This window comes from Hyperolius riggenbachi, chromosome 1 (genome assembly GCF_040937935.1).
Source record: "Hyperolius riggenbachi isolate aHypRig1 chromosome 1, aHypRig1.pri, whole genome shotgun sequence".
NCBI classification, from domain to species: Eukaryota; Metazoa; Chordata; class Amphibia; order Anura; family Hyperoliidae; genus Hyperolius; species Hyperolius riggenbachi.
In genome coordinates, this window is record NC_090646.1 from 464,249,382 (window position 1) to 464,275,410 (window position 26,029).

Sequence of the window (26,029 nt, forward strand, 5' to 3'; positions counted from 1 at the left end):
TGTCTATTTTCATAACCAAATAACTACCATATGTTACGAATTAATAATTAGGGCGGACAACTTTTTGGAAGATGCTTCTTCCCCGCCCGCCATGTGTCATCCCTCCGGCTTCCCGCATAGCAACAGAATGCGTTTTTCACAGTGTTCCCCAACCCTGTCCTCAAGGCCCACCAACAGTGCATGTTTTGTAGAAATCCACTGAGGTAGTTAATCAGCTCTGAGACACTAATTACCTCACCTTTGCATGTTTTTGGTTTTCTGCAAAACATGTACTGTTGGTGGGCCTTCAGGATGGGGTTGGGGGACTGTGAGTTACACAGCTAACATGCATCTGTTCTGGCCTGCCCAGCAATGTCCCCCAATGGGATCAGGTACCGATCCCCGACAAGTGACATATATCATAGGTAATTCCACAAGTCAATGAATAATCGCACACCACCATGGAGGTGCTGGGCCAGTGTGCAATACAAAAGAATCCAGAAGCTCCGCACACTTAATGAACCAAGTTCCAGGTTTTATTTAAGTATAGTGACACAGATCCACTCCATACACCAACGAATCGTTTCGGGGCCCCGTGGGGTCCCCTTTGTCAAGGCAACAAAATGCATTTTGTTGCCATGACAAAGGGGACCCCATGGGGCCCCGAAACGATTCGTTGGTGTATGGAGTGGATCTGTGTCACTATATTTGAATAAACCTGGAACTTGGTTCATTGAGTGTGCGGACCTTTTGGATTGTTTTATATCATAGGTAAGGCTGGTTGTACACTTGAAATGTGCGATACCTCGTCCCCCTCGGCATCATACAACGGTCACAAACCTATGACCCTGTGGCAGAGTGGGCTGACAGGGTCATATGCATAGCACCACCGCACCCCCCCCCCCCCCCCACCCAGTGACCTACTCCTTGCTGGAAAGGAAGTACTTCACTGGGATTTCCAGGGAGCCCCGTCGTATTCTGTTGTTCCACACATGCACATCGCTGCTAACATTTTTAAGGGCCCGTTCTCACCTGAGCGGGAATCACACGATTCCCGCTCACGGCAAACCGCTAGCGGTTCTGCAAGAACCGCTACACATTGTAGCGAGTGGCAGTGTTCTCACTGCCGCGGTTGCGGTTAGCGATAACCGCAACCGCGCTGCATGCAGCGGTTTGCCGGCGACGAGCGTTCCGCGATTAGCGATCGCGATTAGCGTGCACAGCACGCTAATCGCGATCGCTCCAAAACCGCCGCTGTGTCTAGTGATTTTTCCGTGATAATCGCGGGAAAATCACTCCCGCAAAACGCCGGCGGTAATCGCCAGCGTTCTGCAGTTCTAAGTGTGTACAGGCCCTAAATTGTATGTGTCGCCAATTGACTTACATTATTTCCGCCGTCATGGAAGTCCGGCGGTAATTCGCTGCAGACCCGGGACAAGGTCCTCCAGCACCCAAGGCTGAGACACCAAAGTGCGCCCCTCCATCCCTCCCACCCCAGCCGTCACACACTGATTGCTATTAGACTAAGAGGGCTACATGGCTCACAACCTCCCCAACACCTTAATAGCTGGTTATTTGGCTTGCAGTCACTGCTATGTATCCCCTTTTCTTATTTCTTTCTGCTTAATACACAATTAGGAATGACAGCTAAATGAATTGTGCGCCCCCTCCTACACTGCGCCCTGAAGCTGGAGCCTCTCCAGCCTATGCCTCGGCCCGGCCCTGATTCGCTGTTGCCCCTGTGAAAGCTCTGCGGAGGATCGGGCACTTCCAGCGCAACGTGAAGCATGTTCAAAGCCCCATTGCCGTGCCCGTTGCGTTACCATGCGGTAAAACAGGGTAACACAATGCAGGTTTTCAATGCAAGTGTAAAAGGGGCTTATTCATTTCCACATCTACTGGCAATAAATACTGCTTATTTCAGAGATATCTACTTGTAGTGTATAGTCACAGCTCAGCATAACCCTATATTCTGTTTAGCATGCTTACAGCAGGTCGGATTGCCAGTTTTGTACAGTAAATAATTTTCCCAGTCGGAAGGTGGCCTGGTTCAGTAATGGGGACCCCTGTACATACTGTCAGACCACCAGTGACTGCTGACCGTATGTGGCTGTTCGCTGCCCGGGAGGAGGAGCCCGGGGAGGAGAGCGCAGAGCATCCTCCTGATGGGAGTCGGGCAGTGCAGCAGGGACACAGAGAGCAGCAGCCTGGCTGGGAGCAGCGGGACCCCCGGCTCGCCTGACAGCAGGGAGCGCTGCTAGAACACTAGTGCAGCACGGAGGAGGGGATGGCGGAGGACGCGCTGCTGCACTAGAGGACGGGCCACCTGCATGTGAGGTGACAGCAGCACCCAGCAGCCCCCGCACTCAGCCCCGGAGCGATCCTCGCCAGCAGCCATGGCCTTGGTGACCCTGCAGCGATCCCCGACGCCCAGCGCTGCCTCGTCAGCCAGCACCAGCGAGGTGAGACCGGCCACCCCCTCCCTCTCCTGCTGCCTCCCACCAGCCGGCCGGCTGCTCAGGAGAGGCTGCCTGCTTAGGCCTGGGCTTCCATTGCAGCTCACACACATCAGGCTGGGCACTGTCATGTGTACATGTGTGCACTGTTATTGCTGGCTTGCTGCAGGGAGTCTTGTGTAGCTCTTTTATAAATAATTAATGAAATAACTTTATTAAAACTTCAGTGGCATTACATTGGATCGTTCTCTGAATGGGATCTTCTTCTGGCCAGAACACAGCCATTCTCTTGTTTTTCATGTTTTGTTGAAATTTTTTATTATTATTATTATTATTATTATTATTTATTAGATTTATATAGCGCCAACATATTACGCAGCGCTGTACAATAAATAGGATTACAGACAATGATAACAGGGTTGACAGAACAATACAGGTAACAGACCATAGATACAACAATACAGGTAATAGCAATAAGATACACAACACAATGCAGATAATAGTACAATGCCAGATCATAAACTGGAATGGTAGTGGTAAAAAATGACCAGTTCCAAATTCTGGGTAAAGTGCACACAGTCAAGTATGATATCCACTTATCTGACTAGCAGTATTAAAATTTGCACACATATTTATTATTGGCTAACAGATTGAACCTGATCTTTTGACCAACAACCTGCCTGGCAGTCTATCCTGGTGTAATGAAAAATATTGCAACCTGTAATGTTTTGCAACTTGAATGGACTGTGCTTAACTGCGCATGCGCACCTTCTTTCACATTTCCCAGCTGTCATTATTTGCAACTGTGTTTAGTTCCCTGGGGGGGTCTTTATTCCCTCCAGGTGGGTATTAGTTGTCCAGTAGATTAGGGTTATGTGTGATAATAGGGTTAGGTTGGGTTGGATTTTCTGATACAAATACATTCAAATCAATGGTTAGATTGCACTTTCTGATAGCTATAAGTAAATGATTGCAAAATTATTATAAAGTTGCAAACATTTTCACCACATCTGTCATACAGATCCATGTTCTATGGAAGGAGAGAGGGTAAGAGAAGAGGAAGTTACTAGTCTAGTTTAGGGGACGCAGCAAGAAACCTCTGTAAACAGTTCTCAAATCACAGCACCCTCTACAGCAGCGTTGTGGTTGGCCAAATGGTGTGGGTGCAGTTTACTACAACCTATGGGAAACGTAGCAGTCCTAGAGGGTGCCGTCCACCCAATCATGTTAGCAGAATTTCCTTATGAGGTTTCCTGCTGGGTCCGTAAAGTAAACTAGTGTTGAAAAGCCAGAGGTCTGTGTATATTACTTTAGTCACATCACATAGACTACTTAAGGGCTGGTTCAGACGGGCGTTTTTGTGGCGTTTAACGCAGCGTTTCAGACGCAGCGTTTTTTGGGATCTACTGCCATCCCATGCAAGTGAATGGGAGCGTTTAGAGCTGGCTTTTGCAGGCTTTCATGAAAGCCTGGCAGTAGATCCCAGCGTTGCGTCTAGTCTCAAAAGCAACATGCTGCTTTCAGAGGCAGTAAACGCGAGGAAACAATAGCAGAGACCAGAACTGCTAGCCTTGAACGCTTTTCAAAAGCCTTCAAAAGCTAGCTTTTAAACGCTGGCTTTTAAACGCTGGCGTTTGAACGCAATGCCAAGCAAAAGCTCAGCAGACGCCCGTGTGAACCAGCCCTAAAGAGGGACTTTGAGTTTTGTTGAAATGTTTACATCTGATAATGTCAATGCCAAGAAGGGAGAAGGTGTAAATAGAATATGTTAGACTGATACCTGATCTGCTGCATGCTTGTCCAGGGTCTATGGCTAAAAGTTTTGGGTAGGAACAAACTAGGCAGAATCGCATATGTGGTTCCACTATGTGCTATGGAGACACCTTAATGCGATTCTGCCTAGTGTGTTCCTTCCCTTTAACGGCAGAGGATCAGTAGGATAGCCAGGCAATTGGTATTGTTTCAAATAAACAATGGCAGCCTCCATATAACTCTTGCTTCAGGTTACCTTTATTCCAATCAGTGGTGCTAGTCTACTTTAGGGGGGACCCAGAATTAAACCTCATGAGGAAGTTCAGCTAATGTGATTGGGTGGACAGCACCCTCTCAAACTGCAAGGTTTCAAATAAGTTGTAAAACTACGCCCGCACTATTTGGCCAATCACAATACTTTGTGCTGTAAGAAGGTACTGTGATTGGAGTACTCCCTATAAGATTTCCTGCTGGGTCCCCTAAAAAAAACAACAAGCACCCAGTCATTAGTTGATACTCCCTTTTCCACAATAAATATTTATTTATCGACCAGGTTCTGGGTGTAGCTCTGTCCCCTTGCAGAAAAAGGCCACTGCCTTTTTTATAGCTGATAAAGAAAAAGTATAATGATATGTAGAGGTTTCAGACAGGAACAAAGAACATCGATTAGGCCTAGGTGAAGCTGCTCTCCTGCACCAGCTGGGTGCTTGCTAGTGCTTGGTACCATCGCTAGACAGGCAGTCCCCCCATCCCCATGTAGTCAGATCTGTGCAGGGCTGCAGCCGTGTTCAGACTCGACATGTTGAGGTCCTCTAACACCACTGTGTGACAAGTGTGGTGTTACTACTGCTGCAATTCAGCTGTATTTAAAGGACAACTGTAATGAGAGGGATATGGAGTCAGTACAAAAAGCCACTGACTCCGACTCCTCATGTTAGGATTCCACCCACTCCTCGACTCCGACTCCTCTAATTTGCATATTACAATCTTGTTGATTAAAAGTATGTAACATGAAATGCATTTCTTAACTGCCAACGTTTAGGAATTTTAAAAGACAACTGAAGTGAGGTGGATATGGAGGCTGCCATATTTATTCCCTTTTAAACAATACCAGTTACCTGGATATCCGGCGGATCTTCTGCCTCTAATACTTTTAGACATAGACTAAAACTAGTCCTTGGTAAGAGTACTTGTAGAAGGTACAGACAGGAACAAGTAACATCTATCAAGCCCTAGGCAATGTAACTGTGGGTACATGTAAGAGTGATGAGCAGGTACTCTGCAGGGGAATGAGGAGATTCTTCCTCTATTACACATTCTTCATGCACATTATGAACATGGATCAGGCCCTATTACACATTCTCCATGTACAATCTGAACCAGGTTTATGGGTGATAGACAACACCTCTGAGTTCATTGTGCACAACATTCTCTCAGTGGATTCCCTGCAGCTCTGTGGGGGGTGCATATGTAGAGTATAGTACTACTGTGTAACAAAGTAAACCTGAGACAGATGAATTTCAAGTTTGATACATACCTGGGGGTTTCTCCAGCCCCCTTCAGGTTAATCAGTCCCTCGCTGTGCTCCTCCCCCACCTGTATCTTCTGCTATGGGCCCAGGTACTTGAGCCAGTCAGGTGTAGTGCGCATGCACACACTCTGCCACTGGGAGCGTACTACACCTGCGCAGCACTATATCATCAAAGGTGTTTTAAACACAACATTCTCAGTGGGTTAACAACTATGCAGGGAGTGCCTATGGAGAGTATAGTACCACTGCATGACTTAAAGGGAATCTGAAGTGAAAATAAACTTATGATATAATGAATTGTATGTGTAGTACAGCTAAGAAATAGAACATTAGTATCACGGTTACGAGTCTCATATTGTTTCCAGTACAGAGTTAAGAAACTTCAGTTGTTATCTATGCAAGAGAGCTTCTCTGAGCTCTCAGACTAATTTAGTCAGGGAGTAGTGCTCTTTCTCAAACTGTCTCTCACTGTTACTTGCTTAAGGTTTAATCTTATTTAAAAAGAAAACTACGGTATATATCGGTAACTGAAAATAAAAATGACTCTTTTCTTTGCTACTAATGTTCTAATGCTCTATGAATTACCCGTACTACACATACAATTCATTATATCATGAGTTTTTTTTGCCCCAAATTTAGCAATATATCACATTGATTTAATAAGCAAAAGTAGTTTGAAAATCATGTAGAATTGCTATGGGAGCTGGCAACAGTTAGTTTGTTTTACCATTCAAATGTACTTTCAAATTGCAGTTCATATAAAATTATTAATATTTTGTAATGTTCTAAAATAGTAAAATAAGTGAATGTCAGTGTGCATAATAGCACAAGGGGATGTCGCATTAGTGACTTGCAAATAATTGAGTTCATAAACATGCATCAACATATAATTATTTGCATCTAGTTGACCATCCCTAATAGTGACACAACTACACATCAGGCCTTATTATGTTATTTATTGTATATGAAAGATTCCTGTGTACACTGTCAGAAATGTATTTCTTTATTTCAGGAATATGGTGATTGCTTTATGGCAGCAGCACAAGTAACTGGTTTTCGAATGGTTTATTATTTCATATTAGTGGACTAAGCACTGCTATTACTGTATATACAAGTTATTTATGACTGTTATCTGAAAAATAGAACATTTTATGTTTCATATCTCCCTCAGTGCCCGTGCATTAATACTTTACCTGTCTGGTGTCAGTCGCTGTGTCCGTCCCCTATTTCCACCTTTGGGCCCCATGTGACTACAGCAATATAGCATGTGGGGGGGCCTGTGTGATGCCACACATGCACCCTCGTGCTATAAAGCTGGGAACCACGTGGGGTGTGAATGTGGAAGTATGAGGACATTCAGCGCAGATGACGGCAGGTAAAGTATAGCTGCACAGGCACCGAGTGGGGGGACATAAAACATTAGGTGAACCTTTTGATTACTGCTTGGTAGCTCTGCATATTTTTAGTGTGAATATTGCCTTGTTTGCTTTCAGCTGTTAGTAATATGGGAATGGTTACTCCATCTTCCGTCATTCAGCTTTCAATTGTGCAATTTATTCGTGCAATATATGACAACATGTTGACATCACCTGGTATTCATGGCGATAGCTGTGCGGGGTGGAGGTGGGTGTTCAGGGCTGCAAATGGATCGGCGACGGCCATTTCGCGTCCACCAGGACGCTTAGTCACGCTACGTTCCAAAAAAATGGCGATCGATACGCTTCCGGTATAAGACGGGGATAGGCCCGCCCCTTCCGGTTGCGCGTCAGTGCCAGTGCTCGGAGTAGATTGGTCGACCCAAGCTGGACGCATCCGGATCTTGGTACACATGTGGGGCCTGGCTACGCATAATAGGTGCGACCTATTATGCGTAGCCAGGCCCCATTTTTTGGAACGCAGCGTGTCCTAGTGGACGCGAAACGGCCATCGCCGATCCATTTGCAGCCCTGAACACCCACCTCCACCCCGCACAGCTATCGCCATGAATACCAGGTGATGTCAACATGTTGTCATATATTGCACGAATAAATTGCACAATTGAAAGCTGAATGACGGAGGGTGCCCGTGCCTGTTTCTTGTTGTATAATATTCATGGTACACTTCCTTCCTACCCTTCATGCGGAGCACACGTCAGTGGCTATTAGTGATAAGGTACGTGCAAGAGACTCCCTGTGCAGGATGCTTTTGACCTCCTCCATTTTCTCCCACGGATCCTCCCATGAATATATATATATACTTTTCTTCTGATACCAATGGTTACTCCATCTGCCATGTATGTAGATCCAGTATCCCCATGTATGTGAGAATCCCTTCTCCTTGTGAAATTACGATAATGTACGGTAATGTATTACTGCAGTTTATAGCATTCAGTTACAGATAGACTGACTCTGAGGCTCTGTACACATCTGAAAAACCCAAAACGCTAGCGCTTAGCGCAAGTGATTTTACAGTGATTAACGCGGTAAAATCACTGGACACTTCCGCGATTCAGAACAATCGCGATCAGTGCTTTAATAAGCACTGTACCGCAATCGCTCCAGAATCGCGGCAAAAAATGCTGCATGTAACGTGCTTTGCGATTGGCTCTAATTGCAAAAGCCCACAATCGGCGACAATCGCAGCAGTGAGATCACTGCTATAGGGTAAAATAGCACTAGTACTAATCCCTCAGATGTGAACGGGGCCTTACTGTATGGATATACTTGAAGAATGAGGAGAAACATTTTTGCTGCCAAACACTCACTCTAGAATTGCACCTCTTGTGGCCAAGACAGTTTTAACAGTTTTTAAGCCACGTCCTTGCTACTGCCCAGGTGTGAGACGTCCAGTGCAGTGCGGCCTCGCCTGTTCATGGACGAGTGCTGTACAGACACTTTTCTTTGCTATAGCAGAGTGAAGAAGCTTTGTCTATGAGAACAGATTTCCGATGAGAGTGTTAAGGAGGGAAATGGTAAAGTCAGGTTTGCAGGGCCAAATTTTTCTACCCCTGTGGAAGTGTGCCTTCCCCAGTCTGGCAGGGCATGCAGAGTGGGCAGCAGGGAGTTCCATAGCTACCTGTCCTGACGGCTGGATTGGCTCTTCTTCCTCCTCTGTGTTGGCGATGCAATCCCTACATGTCTTCTCATTTCCCGTCACATGATATGACGTGATCGGGATCCAAGAGACCATGTCAGGGTTACAGTGCCACCTGGTGGTGGAAGTGGGGTGATGGAAGTCTCTCATCCACCACCGGGTGGTGCTGTAACGCTGACAGCCTCCTGGATCCTGATCATGTGATCCGATGTGATTGGGACCCAGAAGACATGTTCAGAGTTGCTGAAGGAAGGAAGAGAAGAAGCTGTCCGGAACAGGTAAATATAACTACTCCCTGGAACCCACTTGTTTTTGGCTGCACTAGGCAACCAAATGAGATATCCCAACAGAGGTTCAGAATGTACCAGCAGCTTTAAGAGTAGGAACACACTAGGCAGTGCAAGGAAAGGTAGCGTTTTGCAGCATATGCATTTGTGCGTTTTCCGTGCGTTTTTTGTGCGTTTGTGTGTTGCTTTTTTTTCCCGCACATGCGTTTTTCTTGCATTTTGCGTGTGTTTTAATGCGCTTGTGGTTTGCATATATAAATCGCACATGGGTTTTTTTTTGTCTTTTTTTTTTTATACGTTTTATGCAAATCACTAGTAAGTCAACAGGAATTGGAAATACATCAACAAACTTGGATTTCAGAAAAAGCATTAAAAAAACCACATAAAAACCGCACAAAAAAGCAATACCTCTGCATCACCCTTGACTTTCATTATGTGCATTTTGGAAAAATATGCAGTAAGATTAGCATTTTTAAAAACGCACATTGCAGAACGCAAAGATATGCATTTTATCATGCAGCCCATTGACTTACATTATGTGCGTTTTCCGCAATGCTAGCGTTTCTGCCTAGTATGTTCCTACCCTCAAACAAAAAGTTTTCTTTGAAGCTGTTAATGGGTTAAGGAACCAACATTTGGGTTCTAAAAACAAAACTTGAAGGACACCAGTACACGGTTCTCGGCCAGGGTGAGTTCACTATAGCTTGTGTACACACCTGAGAGAATCACAGGGGGACATTTATCAAAAGTGTGTGAGACAAAATTTTAGTAGGTTTTTAGAAATACGTGCAGAGATGTCTCAGACAGCCTAAGAAATCACTAAATAGTGCAGATTCCTTCTAAAACTGTTGTAAAATATGGGGAGCTAGGAGGAGTCTCTCAGACAGTGCAGTGTGTTAGAGGAATTGCGGTTGCTGAGGTAACCAACACACCTGCCGTATTGATAGCAGCAGGCTCTGAGGAGAAATTCAGTAGGAGGGAGGAGCACATCACATATCATCTCTAGCCTGCACTCTGCAATCATGTTTAGCCTGCAAATCTACATCTGTAGAACTGCTATCAAGCACTTCTTAATCTGCACCAGTTTAGGGATGGATTTGCACTTTTCTTAAAGAAAACCTGAACTGAAAATGAAAAGTCAAATTAAACATACACACGTCATACTTACCTCCGGTGTAGTCTACTCCTCAATCTCTTTCTCCTTTCCCGCGTCCTGTTTGTCCACTGTGATCAAGGGAATTCTCCTTCCTCCATTTTGAAAATGGCCATTACCCCATAACAGCTTTCTGGTCAGCACACTGTTAAACTGTAACATCGCCCACTTGAGCCATAGGGAAACATGGACATTACCTGGCACATCAGTTGTCCTCTCAGCTATAACTGACAGCATCTGATATATTTCAGTTCTGACAAAATGTTGTCAGAACTGGAAGGAATCCTTGTCAGAAGAAAATGGTGAGCTTCTGAAAGAAACTGATGGCAATGTAACTATGTAATGTTCATTTGAAGTTACCTCATGTGTTTATTTTAAATAATTTTACTCAGTACAGGTTCCCTTTAACTGTAGTGCAGCTCTAGAAGTCCACGCTAATTTGCCACTATTACCTAGGATTTAGGATTTTTCTTATTATCATGCAGAACTGTTCTCCCTGCTGGTTAACACAGATTAAGAAAAAAAACTGTCGGTAATGTGTTGATAAATATCCCCCACAGTCTCCTCCTACCCCCATTATAAGTGAATGGTTTATGGTAAGGCTCTACAAAAACAAATTCAGATACTTCTACTCAGTGTAACTAAATACATTCTTTATTGATAACTGTATTAAATGGTGTTTTGTACATCAGCCTGGAGTTGAGCTTTTGACTTGTTTCAAGTTGTGTGATTTTAATAGTTGCCTGACTGGGCTTCATTGGATTCTGAAAAGAAGCTACAGTGTCTAGTATGTAGAACTAAGCCAGGCAAACCTCTATATTCAGTGTGGAATCCTATGAATACGTGTAAGGTCTTGTTCTCAGGCACAGATGGTAGCACATACTTTGCTAACCACCTCTAAGGCTGAGTGCTGTAACATGCATAGGCATGGAGTATGGCGTGGTTACAGCTGAACACCGCTTGTAGGTTTTCTTGCTCAGTGCACGGCAGACACAGATTTCTGTGTAGATTGTGTCACACCAAATGCATTGCAGTGCTGAATCAGTCTGTGTGTCCGTTAATCTATATTTACTATAGGTGTGACATAGGGCTGTCCTACACACACACACATGCATCTTGGAGCTTGGTGTTGTGGTTACTATCAATTACTTGGATGCATAATTGTAAGAAGTCTTGATTTTCACATGTAGCAGTGGCCTTGATGCATAAATGGCAGTAAAGTCACCATGCACTGCAATTTTATCCATACAAATGTTGGGGGGCACTGCCTGTCAACCCATTAGTGCGTTGCTATGATAATGTGCGTTACCATAGCAGTGCGCATAACACTATAAGATTAAGGGCTGGTGCTCATCCCCCATTATTAGTACCGGTAAAAATTGCAGTGCACGGCATCTTTACTACCATTTAGAGCAGGGGTCCCCAAACTTTTTTGGTCTAGAGCTGCGTTAACATACTTCAGACTGCTGAAGGGCCAGAGTATACGTGAAATGATGTAGAAAACATTACATTGAGCCTTGGTAGTATAAACTGTTACCTGTTAAAGAACAAGCGACACCCATGCTAACCTAGAAATAAAAAACACATATATAAGTAGATAAATACTACTTCTACTTACATAACAGATGTATTGTGCTATCCACGTACTGATTCCTGTGAATTTTACAAAGTAAAAGCAGAAAATCCTTTTCTAGGCAGTGGCCATCTTGCCAAGCTAATGCTGACATCATATCCTCCCTGACTCTTGTTTTCCCCCCTCCCTTCTCTTGCTCATTGTGTATTCATTAGCTGCCCTCCTCTCAGAGTCTTTTTTATTTATTTATTTACACATTCAATCACTGAGTCACCTCAGCCTTGCTTGTAAACACAAGTGATCAACTAGGCAGGGAAATAAATGGAAGAGGAGGAATATATTATAGATAAAAAGAACTCCCAGCATTCAACTTTTTGGCACTGTTTGGCACTAGGGCCAGTGCTCTTAAAGTATGTGATAACTCCAAACCATAACAGCAGAAAAAGTTTTGCAAGTTTTGAATGCAGGATTAGCATCTTTATCACTTAATACACTCAGACCAGTTGCTGTTGAAATTTGATTTTTATTGTGACAATACCACTTTAACAGTGTTACTTGCAAATTTCCGTCAGTCATTTTCACATCGAAAATGCTTTTTTTAATGTCAAGCAATTTTTATGAAAAAAGGATTGTATTTTTGCGGTTTCTGCAAAAAATCGGTATTTTTACAGCAAAAATGCATAAAAACCCGATATTTCTACTTCAACGCAGAAAAATTATATTTTAACTGCAACAATTTTCACAGCAAAAAAACTATATTTTTGCTGTGAACATTTACAATACATATTTTCACTGGAATTTTCACTCAGAAATGGAATTTAACATTATTTTCATGAAAATCCATGGGAAAAGAATATTGGCATTTACACTCATCACTAGGGCATACTATCTGCAATTGCTGTGTTGCAGGGCGTATACGATCTGCACTTACTATGGGGATGGGCGGTGCCAGCACTGCTATTCTGTATGCAGGCTGCCAATATTCAAAGATACAGTGGACCACATCTATAAGTAATACATTTTGAGAGTGGGGGGCCGGTGAAAAAGCCTCAGGGGGCTGCATTCAGCCCGTGGGCCTTAGTTTAAAGACCACAGATTTAGAGCATCAGACACAATCTATCTTGTACAGAGAGTTCCCATTTTAGATGTTTCATTTACACAAATTTGATACGCCGTTTGCCACCTCAACCTTTTTCTTTGAAATACGTTGATAGTTTTTATTAGTACTAGATGTGCATGTATTATTATTGTTGATTTATTGAGTACAGTATTTATTGTGTATGTTGAGGATAGTGAAACTTGGGCCTATAACTAGTTATACCACTTGGTTTTGAAGGTAGCTTTATGCTCTGCTTGCAGGTATACAAAGTAAAACATAAGATTTATTGCTACTGTATTAAATGAATTATTGCAAGATGGCAGAATCTGATAACATAATTGTCCTAATGGAGAATGGTTGGCAAACATAAGAATTCCAGGTCCCTCAGAATCAGTGGGAACCTGGTCTGCTCAAATCCAGAACCGAGAGATACCCGGATAGTTACTATCCGGATATCTCCCAGTAAACCTGTGCGGGGTGGGCAGCGGGGTCAATCTTACCTGTCTGACGTCTTCTTTGGTCGTCCCTCGGCGCCTCCCACGATGCGATCCAAGTGGCGGTCACGTGATTACAAACGTTTCCTCCTTCCGGGTTGAAGGAGGAAGTGTTTTTACTTACGTGACACGCGTGGAGCGCATCGTGGGAGGCGCCGAGGGACGACCGAAGAATACGTCAGACAGGTAAGATTGACCCCCACTACTACTGCGCCTGCGCGGTCCGCTCCGGCCCACGTGGCGGTGATTGACAGCGCCGACCGCACAGGCGCAGTACAGAGCGACCTCCAGGTCGCTCTGACGTCATCGCCGGGGACCGGGTCGGAGCTCTGGCAAACGGCTGCGGGCAGAGCTGCGGCGAGGGAGGTCCTGGGAGCTTGGGGCTGGAGGAAGCCCCCGGTAAGTAGCGTTTACCGGTATTTTATTAAATATTGCCTGACAACTCCTTTAAGGGCCCCATACACTGGTCGATTTCAGCCATTAATCGTTTCGATTGATTCTATAGAATGGCCGATTTCGATGGATTTGATCTATCTGACAGGATGGAAGATCTAGGTCAATCTGTTGCTGGCAGCAGATCGCTGGCCCATAGAGTTGCATTGGATCTTATGGTCCAATAATGCATTTAGATTGATTTTCAATAGATTTAATTCTGAAATATATTAGAAATCTGTTCCTAGTGTGTGGCACACATCAGATAAATTCCTCTCAGATTCAACTTGACAGGCATCTGATCGAAATCTATCTTATGGTTGAATCTGCTGCAAATCTATAAGTGTATGGCCACCTTTAAATAGTACAGTACCTCACAGTAAACTACACACCAACACTTTTGTCAACAGGAAGGAAAGTCTTTGTATGGGATTTTGTGCTGTATGTATAGAAAATTAAATGAATTTAGTTTGAACTAAGTGATATTTAAAGCGTTCTGTGCACAGAGGGAAAAACTGCTTGCTTGGCAGTTGGAAAAAGCTGTTCTTTCCTAAAATGCAACATGGTCCACAGACAGCAAACTGTTGGGGCCATGGCCCTGACCTCACACTGTGGGAGGGGTTTACCACAGTATCAGCCATACAGCTGTCCCTGATGATCTATTTGTGATAAGGTGAACATTTCTTCAGGGAAAGGGGGTATCGGCTACTGATTGGGATGAACATACATGTATGAAAACACACTTCACCGCTGTGCACAAGCAGATCACATAAAGGCTTTTGGCAGCTAGTGGTCAATGAGCGGTGAGGCTCGGTAGTCAGTTTTAAGGGGGGAAGGTGGTTTTATGCTTTTGTATTGTCACAATAAAATCTTAATACTGTCTAAGAAGACACTCGTGATACTGGTTGTATTTATGGAGTTTCAGTCCGCTGCTGCTATGCCTCTAGGGGGGTTAGATCATGTCTGCACTCTCGGCCACAACCACCCCAGATGAGTGTAATTGCATGTAATTGTTTCATCTGTATTCTCAATGGAAATGTAGTATTGTAAACATGTTGGAGCTTTGGTTCACTGTACATAGTATCCAGATGGCAGGGAGCTTAGTTCTGAGGAAATAGCCAAAGGTTAAGCATCAGCAACTTGGGTCATATCCTAGATGACTGAGAGAGTCCTCATCATTTGTGTATATATATATGTTCTTGTCTTTCACTGTTTAGAGACAGAAATTGTTCTCTAGTAACTAGTTAATTGCTCCAAGAGTGTGAAGAGGGAGTTTGTGTCTCTTATGTTTGTGTGAGAGGTGGGAGAAACAACAGTGAGCTCTTCCATAAAACCCCTGGAAGGTAAGGATATAATATTAAGTTAAAGGAATTCTGTAGGGGGGTCGGGGGAAAATGAGTTGTATGGTCTGTGCCTGCACAGTACGCTCCTGGTGACATCAGCAGGAGCGAGGACATGGCAACGCAGGCGCAGTGGTTTTCAGACTTTCAAGTCTGAAATTCCAGAAGTGAACCAGAGGCGGGGCTGGAGCATCGGTGAGTGGCTGCGTGGCCACAGGATGTCTGTGGGGGACCATTAGAAGCCCTGGGTAAGTTCAACTCATTTTCCCCCGACCCCCCCTACAGTATTCCTTTAAAAGACAACTGTTGTAAGCAGAATACAGAGGCTGCCATATTTATTTCCTTTTATGCGATATCAGTTACATGGCAGCCCTGCTGGTGTATTTGACTGCAGTAGTGGATGAATAACAGCAGATACAAGCATGCGGCTAATCTTGTCAGATCTTGTCAGCAACACCTGATCTGCTGCATGCTTGTTCAAGGTCCATGGCTAAAAGTAGTGGAAGATCAGCAGGATAGCCAGGCAACTAGTATTGCTTATAAATAAATAAATAAATATGGCAGCCACCATATACCTCTCACTTTAGTTGTTCTTTAATGCTGGCCATGAAAAAAGGTATTGTGTAACACATTGTACTGCAGTTTGCTGCCTATAGCACTGCATCATCACAGGCCAGACTTGAGTGACCTCTCTCCATCCACAAAAGTGACAGCAGGACACAGTGAGTGTCTGATCTATACTGTGCGAAAGAAGGTGACTTGGTCTGAAGAATTAGGTTTCCTTTTGCCCTCTAATACTGCCAAACCGCAATCTGCCCGACCATCTTTGGGTTTTATTGGAAAAACAAGTCCAATCCGTAGAATCTCCTACCATGCAAATTACACCACAGGGTACCTTCAGAAGTCTTGTGGAGGGCATGGTGGGACGGTTCAGAGATGTTTTGGTGGCACAATGACAACCTACACAGTATTAGGCAGATAGTTTTTATTTTTTGCTGGTCCCATTTCTTAAGTCCTGAGTGCGCTCTTTTTTTCTTTTCTTTTTTTTTTTTTCTTTTCTGATTCTCAAGGTTGCATACACACATCCAGTCATTGGCTGATTTTACCACCTCCATGTAGTATGAGGGCCAACAGATTTTGAATACAGTACTAGGAACAGATTGTGTAGATAAGCTCTCACACTACATGGAGGCGGCAAACTGGCCAATCAGTGTTGGTTGTGTGTACCAGGCTATGGAGGTCATTTTCTGTTTTGTACAGATCTTCTTTTTTTAATGAGTCAGCGAATAGATTCAATATTTACAGTGTATGGGCAGCTTTGCTAGTTGTGCATTGTTAGATTTGTGTTAAATCAAGTAAAGAATCAACATGTGATCATTTACCTGGTTTATCACCTTGCATCCCTACACATTAGCAGATATAACACATTCCGATTCTGTGCCAGACTGTCCGGCTTTGGTCCTTTATAGTTTTGCGCACGTGCAATGGGGATGGGGCTACAGTGCACAAACTGTTTCCATGGCAACTGCTCTAATGAATTTAATATTGCGATACAATTTATTATACATATTTATTTCCTTTTAAACAATACCAGCTACCTGGCAGTCCTGCTGATCATTCTGGAATCAGTGCCTTAACCACACACCCAAAAAAAAAGCATGTAGCTAATCTTGTCAGATCTGCCAAAAATTGTCAAATACCTGATCTGCTGGATGCTTGTTCAGAGTCTCTGCCTAAAAGTATTAGAGGCAGAGGATAAGCAGGACAGCCAGGCAATGTGCATTGTTTAAAAGGAAAGAAATATCTCAGCTTCCATAATGCTGGGTACACACTATGAGATTTTTCTGGCCGATTTACTGTCAGATTGATTATTTCCAACATGTCTGATTTGCTTTCCGATCGATCACTGAGCATTTTCTGATCGATTTCCTATTAAAGTGAAGGGAAATCGATCAGAAAATGCTCGGCAATGGATCGGAAAGCAAATCGGACATGTTGGAAATAATCGATCTCACAGTAAATCGGCCAGAAAATCTCATAATGTGTACCCAGCATAATTCTCGGGTTCCCTTTAAAGTATTGTTTGCCAAAAACTGATAAGCATTTGTATTGCATGTACTTTTGTGTACATATGCACTTCTTCACGTTTGTGTGTTTCATTCTTATTTATAGCTATGAATAGGGATATTGAACATATGCAGCGCATGGAAAGGCAACGTGTAGGTCTGAATAATTCGATTAAAGTCAATAGGATATAGGTATTTAAAAGCACATTCAAATGCGTCTAGTGTGAAAGAGCCTGTAGATTGCAGGGAGAAAGGAAGGAAAACCATGGTAACAATATTACTGTACATACAGTTCAAACTTAGTGCTGCTGTTGTCTCCAAAACAAAGCTGGACGTGTCTTTCAAAGGTGATCCTGTCAAAGATGCTTTGGGTTGAATTTAAACACTTAAAGGGAACCTAAATCGAGGGGGATATGGAGGCTGCCATATTTATTTCCTTTTAAATAATGCATATTGCCTGGCTATCAGCCACAGACCCTGAACAAGCATGCTGATCAGGTGCTCTGACTGGATTTGCTGCATGCTTGTTTCAGGTGTGTATTTCAGACACTATTGCAGCCAAAGAGATCCACAGTATAGTCTGGCATTGCTTAAAAGGAAGTAAATATGGAAGTCTCGCTTTAGGTTTCCTTTAATGAAAGGTTAACTTATGACAGCGGACATAATAATTCCAGTGAGACTGTCAATGTTCACTGCTTCCGTTTTTAGTTGTGAATGGTGAGATGTGCTTATTTCTGAAGCAAAGCTTGATAACTAAAATGGAGAATTACTAACCCTGAAGGTGTATTACATTTATCTGCATTATAACTTGTGTAATCCAACGTATTCAATCTTTCATGCTTTTCTTGGCAGGATTTTGGGAATGATGATGATCGGAAAACGAACCTAAGGTGAGCTTTGTTAAATTGTGTTCTTTTCTTTTATACTGGAACCATTAGGGCCCGTTTCCACTAGCGCGAATCCGCATGCAGACAACGCATGCGGATTCGCATAAGCAATACAAGTGGATGGGACTGTTTCCACTTGTCAGTTTTCATTTGCGTTTTTCTGTGCAGGATTTTTCTGCACGATAGACCCTGCAGAATTCGCCTGCGTGTGGAATGCAGGCGAATCGCAGGCAATGTATTTAATAGAGAAATCGCATGCGTTTTTTCCCGCGATTTCGCATTGAAAGTAATGTAAATTGACACAGGCAGTGGCATGGTTAAAATCGCATATACCCTGCCTATGCGAAATCGCATGTGGTGTCTGCGGTGATATGCGGCGATTCCGCACCGCAATAGTGGAAACGGGCCCTTAGAACATCTTATCACATAGTTAAACAATCAGGATGTTCCTATAGTATTGTAGTCTAGTGCCACGGATTGTTCACATCACTAATCAAATTAGTAAGGCATTTTTTACAGGCTGGTTAGAGTTATCCTACTAAGTATTACAAGGTGCAACCTTCCCAAAGATAGCTAATATAACTACAGTTAGCCACTTACTGTGGGTTACTCTGCAATTTGCGCATTAGATTTGCCTTTTACTGTGCTGGATACAGTGGCATGATGTGTATGGGTCCATCTATTGCCCTAAGGTGTTGCTTTATGGGTCTCACTTTTGCATACTTGAAAGTGATCACATCACCATTTTTTAAAAGACAGTATTGTCTATCTGCATTGAGTTTTATGTTCTCCCCATGTCTGCGTGGGTTTCCTCTAGGCACTGTGGTTTCCTCCCACATCCAAATTACATATAGATAAGTTAATTGGCTCCCCTCTAAAATAGGCCCTAGACCAGTGGTGGCTAACCTTGGCACTCCAGTTGTGGTGGAACTACAAGTCCCATGAGGCATTGCAATACTCTGACAGCTCTAAGCATAACTCGGGGAGGCAGAGGCATGATGGGATTTGTAGTTTTGTCACAGCTGGAGTGCCAAGGTTAGCCATCACTGCCCTAGACTATGATGAACATATGACTGTGGCATGGATTATATTTGGAGTCCTGTATGAATATACAATGTATGATCAATATTGATATAGTAAACGTATATAGGAAACTATTTGGCCAGGCCCCTTGGAGTTTACTATAAAAATATTCTACTGTATTCTACTCTCCACAGTGCTATATTGAATGTTCTCTTTTCTCTACATTGCAGTTAAAGTTAATGCCACAAGATGGGGACAGTGAGTTAAAACAAAGCTACAAGTTGATTGGCAGTGTGCTTTTCAGCATACAAATAACAAAAGGAATTACTTTATGGTAGCAGGCTAGGTTCATTTAATTGCACATTATTATTATTATTGTTCTACATTATATAGTACAATCCTCTTCCATGTCGCTGTACGGAATAAATCCTTGTGCACACGTATGTAGTGTCGCTCAGGAGCGATCAGGCCGCTATACCTTGCGCAACAGTGCGGGGCTGAGGCTGTGTAGGCGTGTAGCTAACCTGCAGGTTACCAATGCCTTCTGTTGCTGTGGAGGGAAGAGGAGGGCCAATAGAGTGGCACAGATCTGGCTGATGAGTCTGGAGAATAATGCCCTTCATTAGTGCTCAGCCAAGTTTAACCCCCAGCCGATCACTCACTGATGCATCCAGGGGGATGGATTGGGGGCTGCTGTTCATACGCTAGATTATTGGCAGAGTTAACCGCTATCGACTGAGAACCACCTAATGTGTGCACATGGTAGGGAACAAACATGGGTACATAAAAATATAGACATAACTGCATAATACAGAGATGGTAGACAATATCATTGTGGAACGGATATCTTGGTTAACAAAATGTCCTGCAACTTACAAGACAGAAATCGTCCTTGCAAAATCCTCTGGACGCAACTGGTGATCAGAACCCTCATTTGTGGCATTTCTTTTGACCAACATTCCAGATGTTTTTATGGTTATGGAGAATTCCATCTATCTGATACAGTTCTCAGACTTTACATTACGTTTATTATGATCATTTTTTTTAAGCTAAATTACTTTTAAATTAAAGGGTTAATTTAATTTGTATTTACTTTAATTAAAAGTATTAACCCTTTCTGATTCCCATAATCGTATATATTTGTCATACTGGATAGTTTCTTACCTAGGTCATGAGAATAAATGCATAATCATACAACAATGAACATGCTTGAGAAAAGGGAAGACAGTGCTACATTAGATGACAAATATAAATTTGCCTTCATAAAACAAGTTATTTAAATTCATTTTTGGCATACTTTTTCTTTTCTAGTAAGAGGACTTTTTGATTCCTTTTCATCCTTGCAATTCTGGCTCACCATGAAGTCATTGGGTACAGACAGCAGGTTTGGGTGACACGGGGGACAACTGCCAATGTGTTTGAATTAAAGTTAACCCCTTTCCAGCTATTACACTGACTGTTGTCTTTCATGCATCATTCTAGAGAAATAGTTAAAAGTCCAACATATTTAGGGGCAAACATAATATGCAGGTTTATTCTGTCACCAAGTTCATGGTTGCCAGGACCACTTTTTCAAGGCAGTGGCTATACACCCTCCTTGCTGCATCTTATGTCTGTGCTCTGGCTTTTCTGTGTCATTGACACCTAATGTATGATAGTGACAAGACTGTATACTCTGTACAGCGCTACAGAAGATGTCAGTGCTATATAAAATACTAAATAATAATTGTGAGTTACTGACTTCCACTTGATCAAATGATCTTTATTCTTAAAGTAAGCAAAGAGATTATATATGCTTTGTTTTGCACAGCCTGTGTTCCCACAACGCATTTCACTGGAATTAAACAGTGCCAGACTTTTCTAAACTCTGCTTACTTTATGGACTGTCTGCCTAGTCCAGAGCAGGTTGTTTACCGCTGAGGCCAGTACTGTTTGCAGCTATACTGTGATTTGACCATTGCAATTGTGTCCGAGTGCTTGCCAGTCCTTTGTTTTACATTTGGATCGTTATTTCTATATGCCCTTGTGAAACAATCTCCCTATGGACCCATGGCAATGATAATCTGACAATCGCCACAGTTATGAGTTTGGGCTTTCTTCAGTTACTCTTGTTTCTTCCCCAATCCCCAAAACATACAGATTAGATTGTGAGCTCCTCTGAGACACAGTTAGTGAAATCCCTATACATACTATGTAAAGCGCTGTGGACGGTGTTGGCACTATGTAAATGTGCAATAATAAAGTTATGCTACAAATGAATGTTTCAATGTCATTACCACAGTGTGTTATAACCATAGCTTCTCTTAGTATGGAGCTGCATGAATTAGAGCTACAATACCCATCCTTACTTTTTGTTAGTACTTTTTTGTTTTTGATGTGATCTGCAAATGTGATGTGCGAGAGCTAGAAGAAAGCAAGTATATTTGTATATATTTTTTATTTTGAAAAGAAACATGGTCTTTGAGTGATATTAAAACAACAGAAAAGAAGACATTAGCTGCCTTCTGCATGACTAGATGAAGAAGCACAGAGAAGAACAATGTGGGAGCTAATGCTGAAGCATGTTCTCATTGCAGTGTGGGGCATTACTGTCTACTGGAGCAGTCATTTCTCCTGCTCTCTGTGATCTGCTGCAGAGAGAGCATACATGGCTTTCACAGACTGGATGGCTACACTCTGTACTGTCTCTGTGACAGGACACAAATGTCCCATCTACAAGCAATGAGACTACTCAGCAGTCCAGTCCCTGTCAGAATGTTCTTTCATCATTCTTGTGCTTTCCTTTGGCTAGCCAGTACTCTGGGAGAGAGGTACAGAAGGCAGATAGCTGCTGACATACCCCTGCAGATAAAAATAGTTTCCTCAGTCCCTAATGCTAGAGTAGGCTTCAGGTACCTGCAACATTTAGATCACTTGAAGAACATGTTTAAAAAAAAAAAAAATCACAAATATATTATGTAGTGTTAACCAACCCTTTGCCTGTGTATAGTTATTTTCTTTTATAAGGTGTACGGGCAGTTTCCAAGTTTTTTTTTTTTACCTCTTCTGCCCATTTTTTCCCCCCTCATGTAAGGTTTGAATATTGGTATTGGAGAAATCTCAGCAAAACTCAACTGAGAAACTTAAACGGCGTCCTGAGGTCTCTCTGATCCTGCTGTCCATACAAGTTTGCAGTGTAAAGGGGGTGGACATGGGGAGTCGGTAAGCTATGGTGAAGTTAGAAATCTGTTAGAAGCAGTGTTAGTTCAGTAAATGGCTAAAATGGTCTAGGATATATTTATAAGCTACTTATAAGCTTGCTTTAATATTTTTTTAGGATACATTTGGACCTAGCCAAAGATGAAGATTGTTGACCTGATTTGGGGAGGAAGTGCAGCAGTACATAAAAAATCCTACAGTGTGGGAGTAGAAGGTGGCTATGGTGATTGAGAGGAGCTAGCCATTAGTGAAGCACAGGTTGCATGTATAATGATGTCCAGAGAAAGGGGTGTAGTGATGTGTGTGTGTGTGTGTGTGTGTGTGTGTGTGTGTGTGTGTGTGTGTGTGTGGGGGGGGGGGGGGGGGGGGGCAAATTGTGAAAACGTCATAGTTGAAGGAATCTAAAGTGAGAGGGATATGGAGGCTGATATATTTATTTAATTTTAAACAATGCAAATTGTCCTGGCTGTGGATGGTTCAATGCAAATAACTAAAACGGCTAATGCACAGAATCACAAATTCACACAATTTCACATAAAAATGCATACATTTTTCTATAATTTTTTTTGTGATGTTTTGGTGGGAATGAGCATATGGAGATAATATGAATTGGTTAGCTTGTTAATGTCCAAATCCCTCACCTTCCTCGCCCTCACAGAGACATGGCTCACCCCCTCTGACTGTACTGCAGCCGCTGCTCTCTCCTATGGGGGACTGCATCTCAGTCACACCCCCAGACCTGACAACAGGTCTGGAGAAGGAGTGGGCCTGCTTCTTTCCGCATCCTGCACCTTCCGGGTCCTATCACCGCCCCCTTCCCTGCACTTCTCATCCTTTGAGGCCCATGTAATCCGCCTGTACCAACCTCTCCCAGCCATCATTGCGGTCCTATATCACCCCCCATCTGCTCCAACTTCACTCTTCCTGGACAACCTGGCCTCCTGGCTCCCCCACATCCTGTCATCTGACCTCCCCACCATCATACTCGGGGATTTCAACTTACCCATCGATGAGCCTATCTCCACTGCTGCCAAGCAGCTACTCTCCCTCACCAATTCCCTTGGTCTCTCTCAGCACACAAATTCCACCACCCACCGCGCTGGTCATACTCTTGACCTCATATTCTCAAAGTCCACCTCCCTCAGCAACCTGGACATCACACCTTTCCCTATCTCTGACCATCACCTCCTCACCTTCACCATCTCCCCACCAACAACTTCTCTCCCCACCCCTCAGCCTGGTTGATGGCAGAGAGACCTACATAATCTCAGCCCAAATGTCCTAGCAAGTCCCCTTCTCTCCCTCTCCTCCCACCTACCCACCTTAACATGCCCCAATAAAGCGGCTGCACAATATAACCTTGCCCTCTCATCTGCTTTAAATCAAGCTGCCCCCTCAATCTTCCGCCCTAACAAGCCCCCCAACCCTGGCACAACACCCACACACGTAACCTTAGGAAAGAAACTCGAGCAGCCGAACGGAAATGGTGGAAATCACATCTCAATTCTGACTTCCTAGATTACAAGGCCAAACTGTTACTCTTCCACACTGCCCTCTCTGAGGCTAAACAAAGGTACTTTGCAGCACTGATTGGAACCCAAGCTTCCAACCCTCGACAGCTTTTTGCTACCTTCAATTCCCTCCTCAACCCCACTCCTCCCCCTCCCAGCTCCTCCCTCTCAGCCAACGACTTTGCCAACCACTTCTCCACTAAAATTGCAACAATACGCAATGAAATTTCCCTCCTCCATCCCTCCCTTCCCAACGCCTCTCAGGTTGTCCCCTTGCCTTCCCTCCCAGCTGCTCCCCTGTCTCATCCACTCCTCACCTCTTTTGCTCCTGCCACCATTGATTAAGTCAGCCTGCTGCTAGTGGCTCCCCCCCCCCCCCCCCCACATCCTCCCCCTGTGATCCGGTACCCGTGAATACTCTTCGTCCCCACTTCCCTGACCTGGCCCCAGTCCTCACCTCCTTGTTCAATCTCTCCCTTTCCACAGGCATCTTCCCCAAAGCGTTCAAACAGGCCACTGTACTTCTCCTGCTGAAAAAACCCTCACTCGACCCATCCCTACCCTCAAACTACCGCCCAATCTCCCTCCTTCCCTATGCTTCTAAACTCCTCGAAGGCCTAGTCCACCAACGCATTACCCAACACATCAACACCAATACCCTACTTGACCCCCTACAGTCTGGATTCCGACCTGCACACTCAACTGAAACAGCCCTCGCCAAGGTGGTCAACGACCTTACCCTTGCCATGGCCAAAGGCAGTTATTCCATCCTGCTCCTCCTTGACCTCTCTGCAGCATTTGACACTGTTGACCACTCCCTCCTCCTCCAATCACTACAGTCCATGGGCATCCATGGTCTTGCCTTGGCCTGGATCGCCTCCTACCTATCCAATCGCTCCTTCACCACTTCCTTCAATGGCTCCTCCTCAACCCCTGCCCCCCTCTCAGTTGGGGTCCCCCAGGGCTCTGTTCTAGGCCCCCTTCTTTTCTCCATATACACTTCCTCAATTGGCAAGCTTATCTCCTCCCTGGGCTTCAATTACCACTTTTATGCAGATGACGCTCAGATTTACCTCCATACCCCCGATCTCTCATCCACCACCATAAACAAGGTCTCCTCGTGTCTCTCAGCAATTTCCTCCTGGATGTCAGCTAGGTTCCTAAAGCTTAACCTAGACAAAACTGAGCTCCTGATCTTTCCACCCCATGCTGCTGCACCCCTCCCAGATTTCCACCTCACAATCGACAACACAACCATTCTCCCTACCTCCCAGGCCCGCTGTCTGGGTGTCACCTTGGACTCTGACCTCTCCTTCATCCCACACATCCAAAACATCACCAGAGCCTGCAATTTCCACCTCCGTAATATCTCCAAGATCCGCCCCTTCTTAACCCTGGACACGACCAAACTGCTCATCCATGCCCTCATCATCTCCCGCCTTGATTACTGTAACTCCCTCCTTTCTGGCCTCCCCCTGAAACGCACTGCCCCCCTTCAATCAGTGATGAACGCGGCTGCAAGACTCATCCATTCTTCGCACCGCTCTGCATCCACATCTCCTCTTTGTGAATCCCTGCACTGGCTCCCTATCCGTTTCAGGATAAGTTTCAAGATTCTATGCCTGGCGTATAAATTTGTGCACAAAACCTGCCCTACCTACATCTCGGAGCTTGTTCACAGGTATACACCAGGTCGCCCCCTCCGTTCCTCCAACGACCTTCGCCTCACCAGCCCACGCATTTCACACTCCCATGCCCGCCTGCAGGATTTCTCAAGAGCTGCCCACACCCTCTGGAATGCCCTTCCACCACCCATCAGACTTGCTCCCTCTTTCGACAAATTCAAGCAAGCCCTCAAAACCCATCTCTTTATGATGGCCTACCCACCTCCTACCACACAGTAACTCTCTAAGGAATATTTAACAGCCCCACCTAGTGTTTCCACTCCTCCCTTTAGATTGTAAGCCTCTGGCAGGGTCCTCCACTCCCTAGTGTAATCTACAGGATCATGTGCTCCTGTCCTATGACAGCCTGTACTTGTATTACTGCGCCTACCTAACCAGCCCATATTGCATGATCATGTATTTTGTACAATTTGCATGTATAACTTTGTTCTATGTGTATAACCCTATGTATGTCATCCTTGTATCATTGTATATATTTATTGTTCAGCGCT

General features: G+C 44.0%; 1 protein-coding gene across 1 annotated transcript in view; it reads left to right on the forward strand.

The window, feature by feature from the left end:
• The first annotated feature begins 2,129 nt into the window (after positions 1 to 2,129).
• Positions 2,130 to 26,029, forward strand: part of SSH1 (slingshot protein phosphatase 1) — a 103,172-nt gene continuing 79,272 nt past the window's right edge. Inside the window, exons 1-2 of the mRNA XM_068239583.1 lie at positions 2,130 to 2,441; positions 18,087 to 18,124. Of these exons, the coding sequence (XP_068095684.1) occupies positions 2,376 to 2,441; positions 18,087 to 18,124 (104 nt within the window). The 5' untranslated portion in view covers positions 2,130 to 2,375. The remainder of the gene's footprint in view (positions 2,442 to 18,086; positions 18,125 to 26,029) is intronic.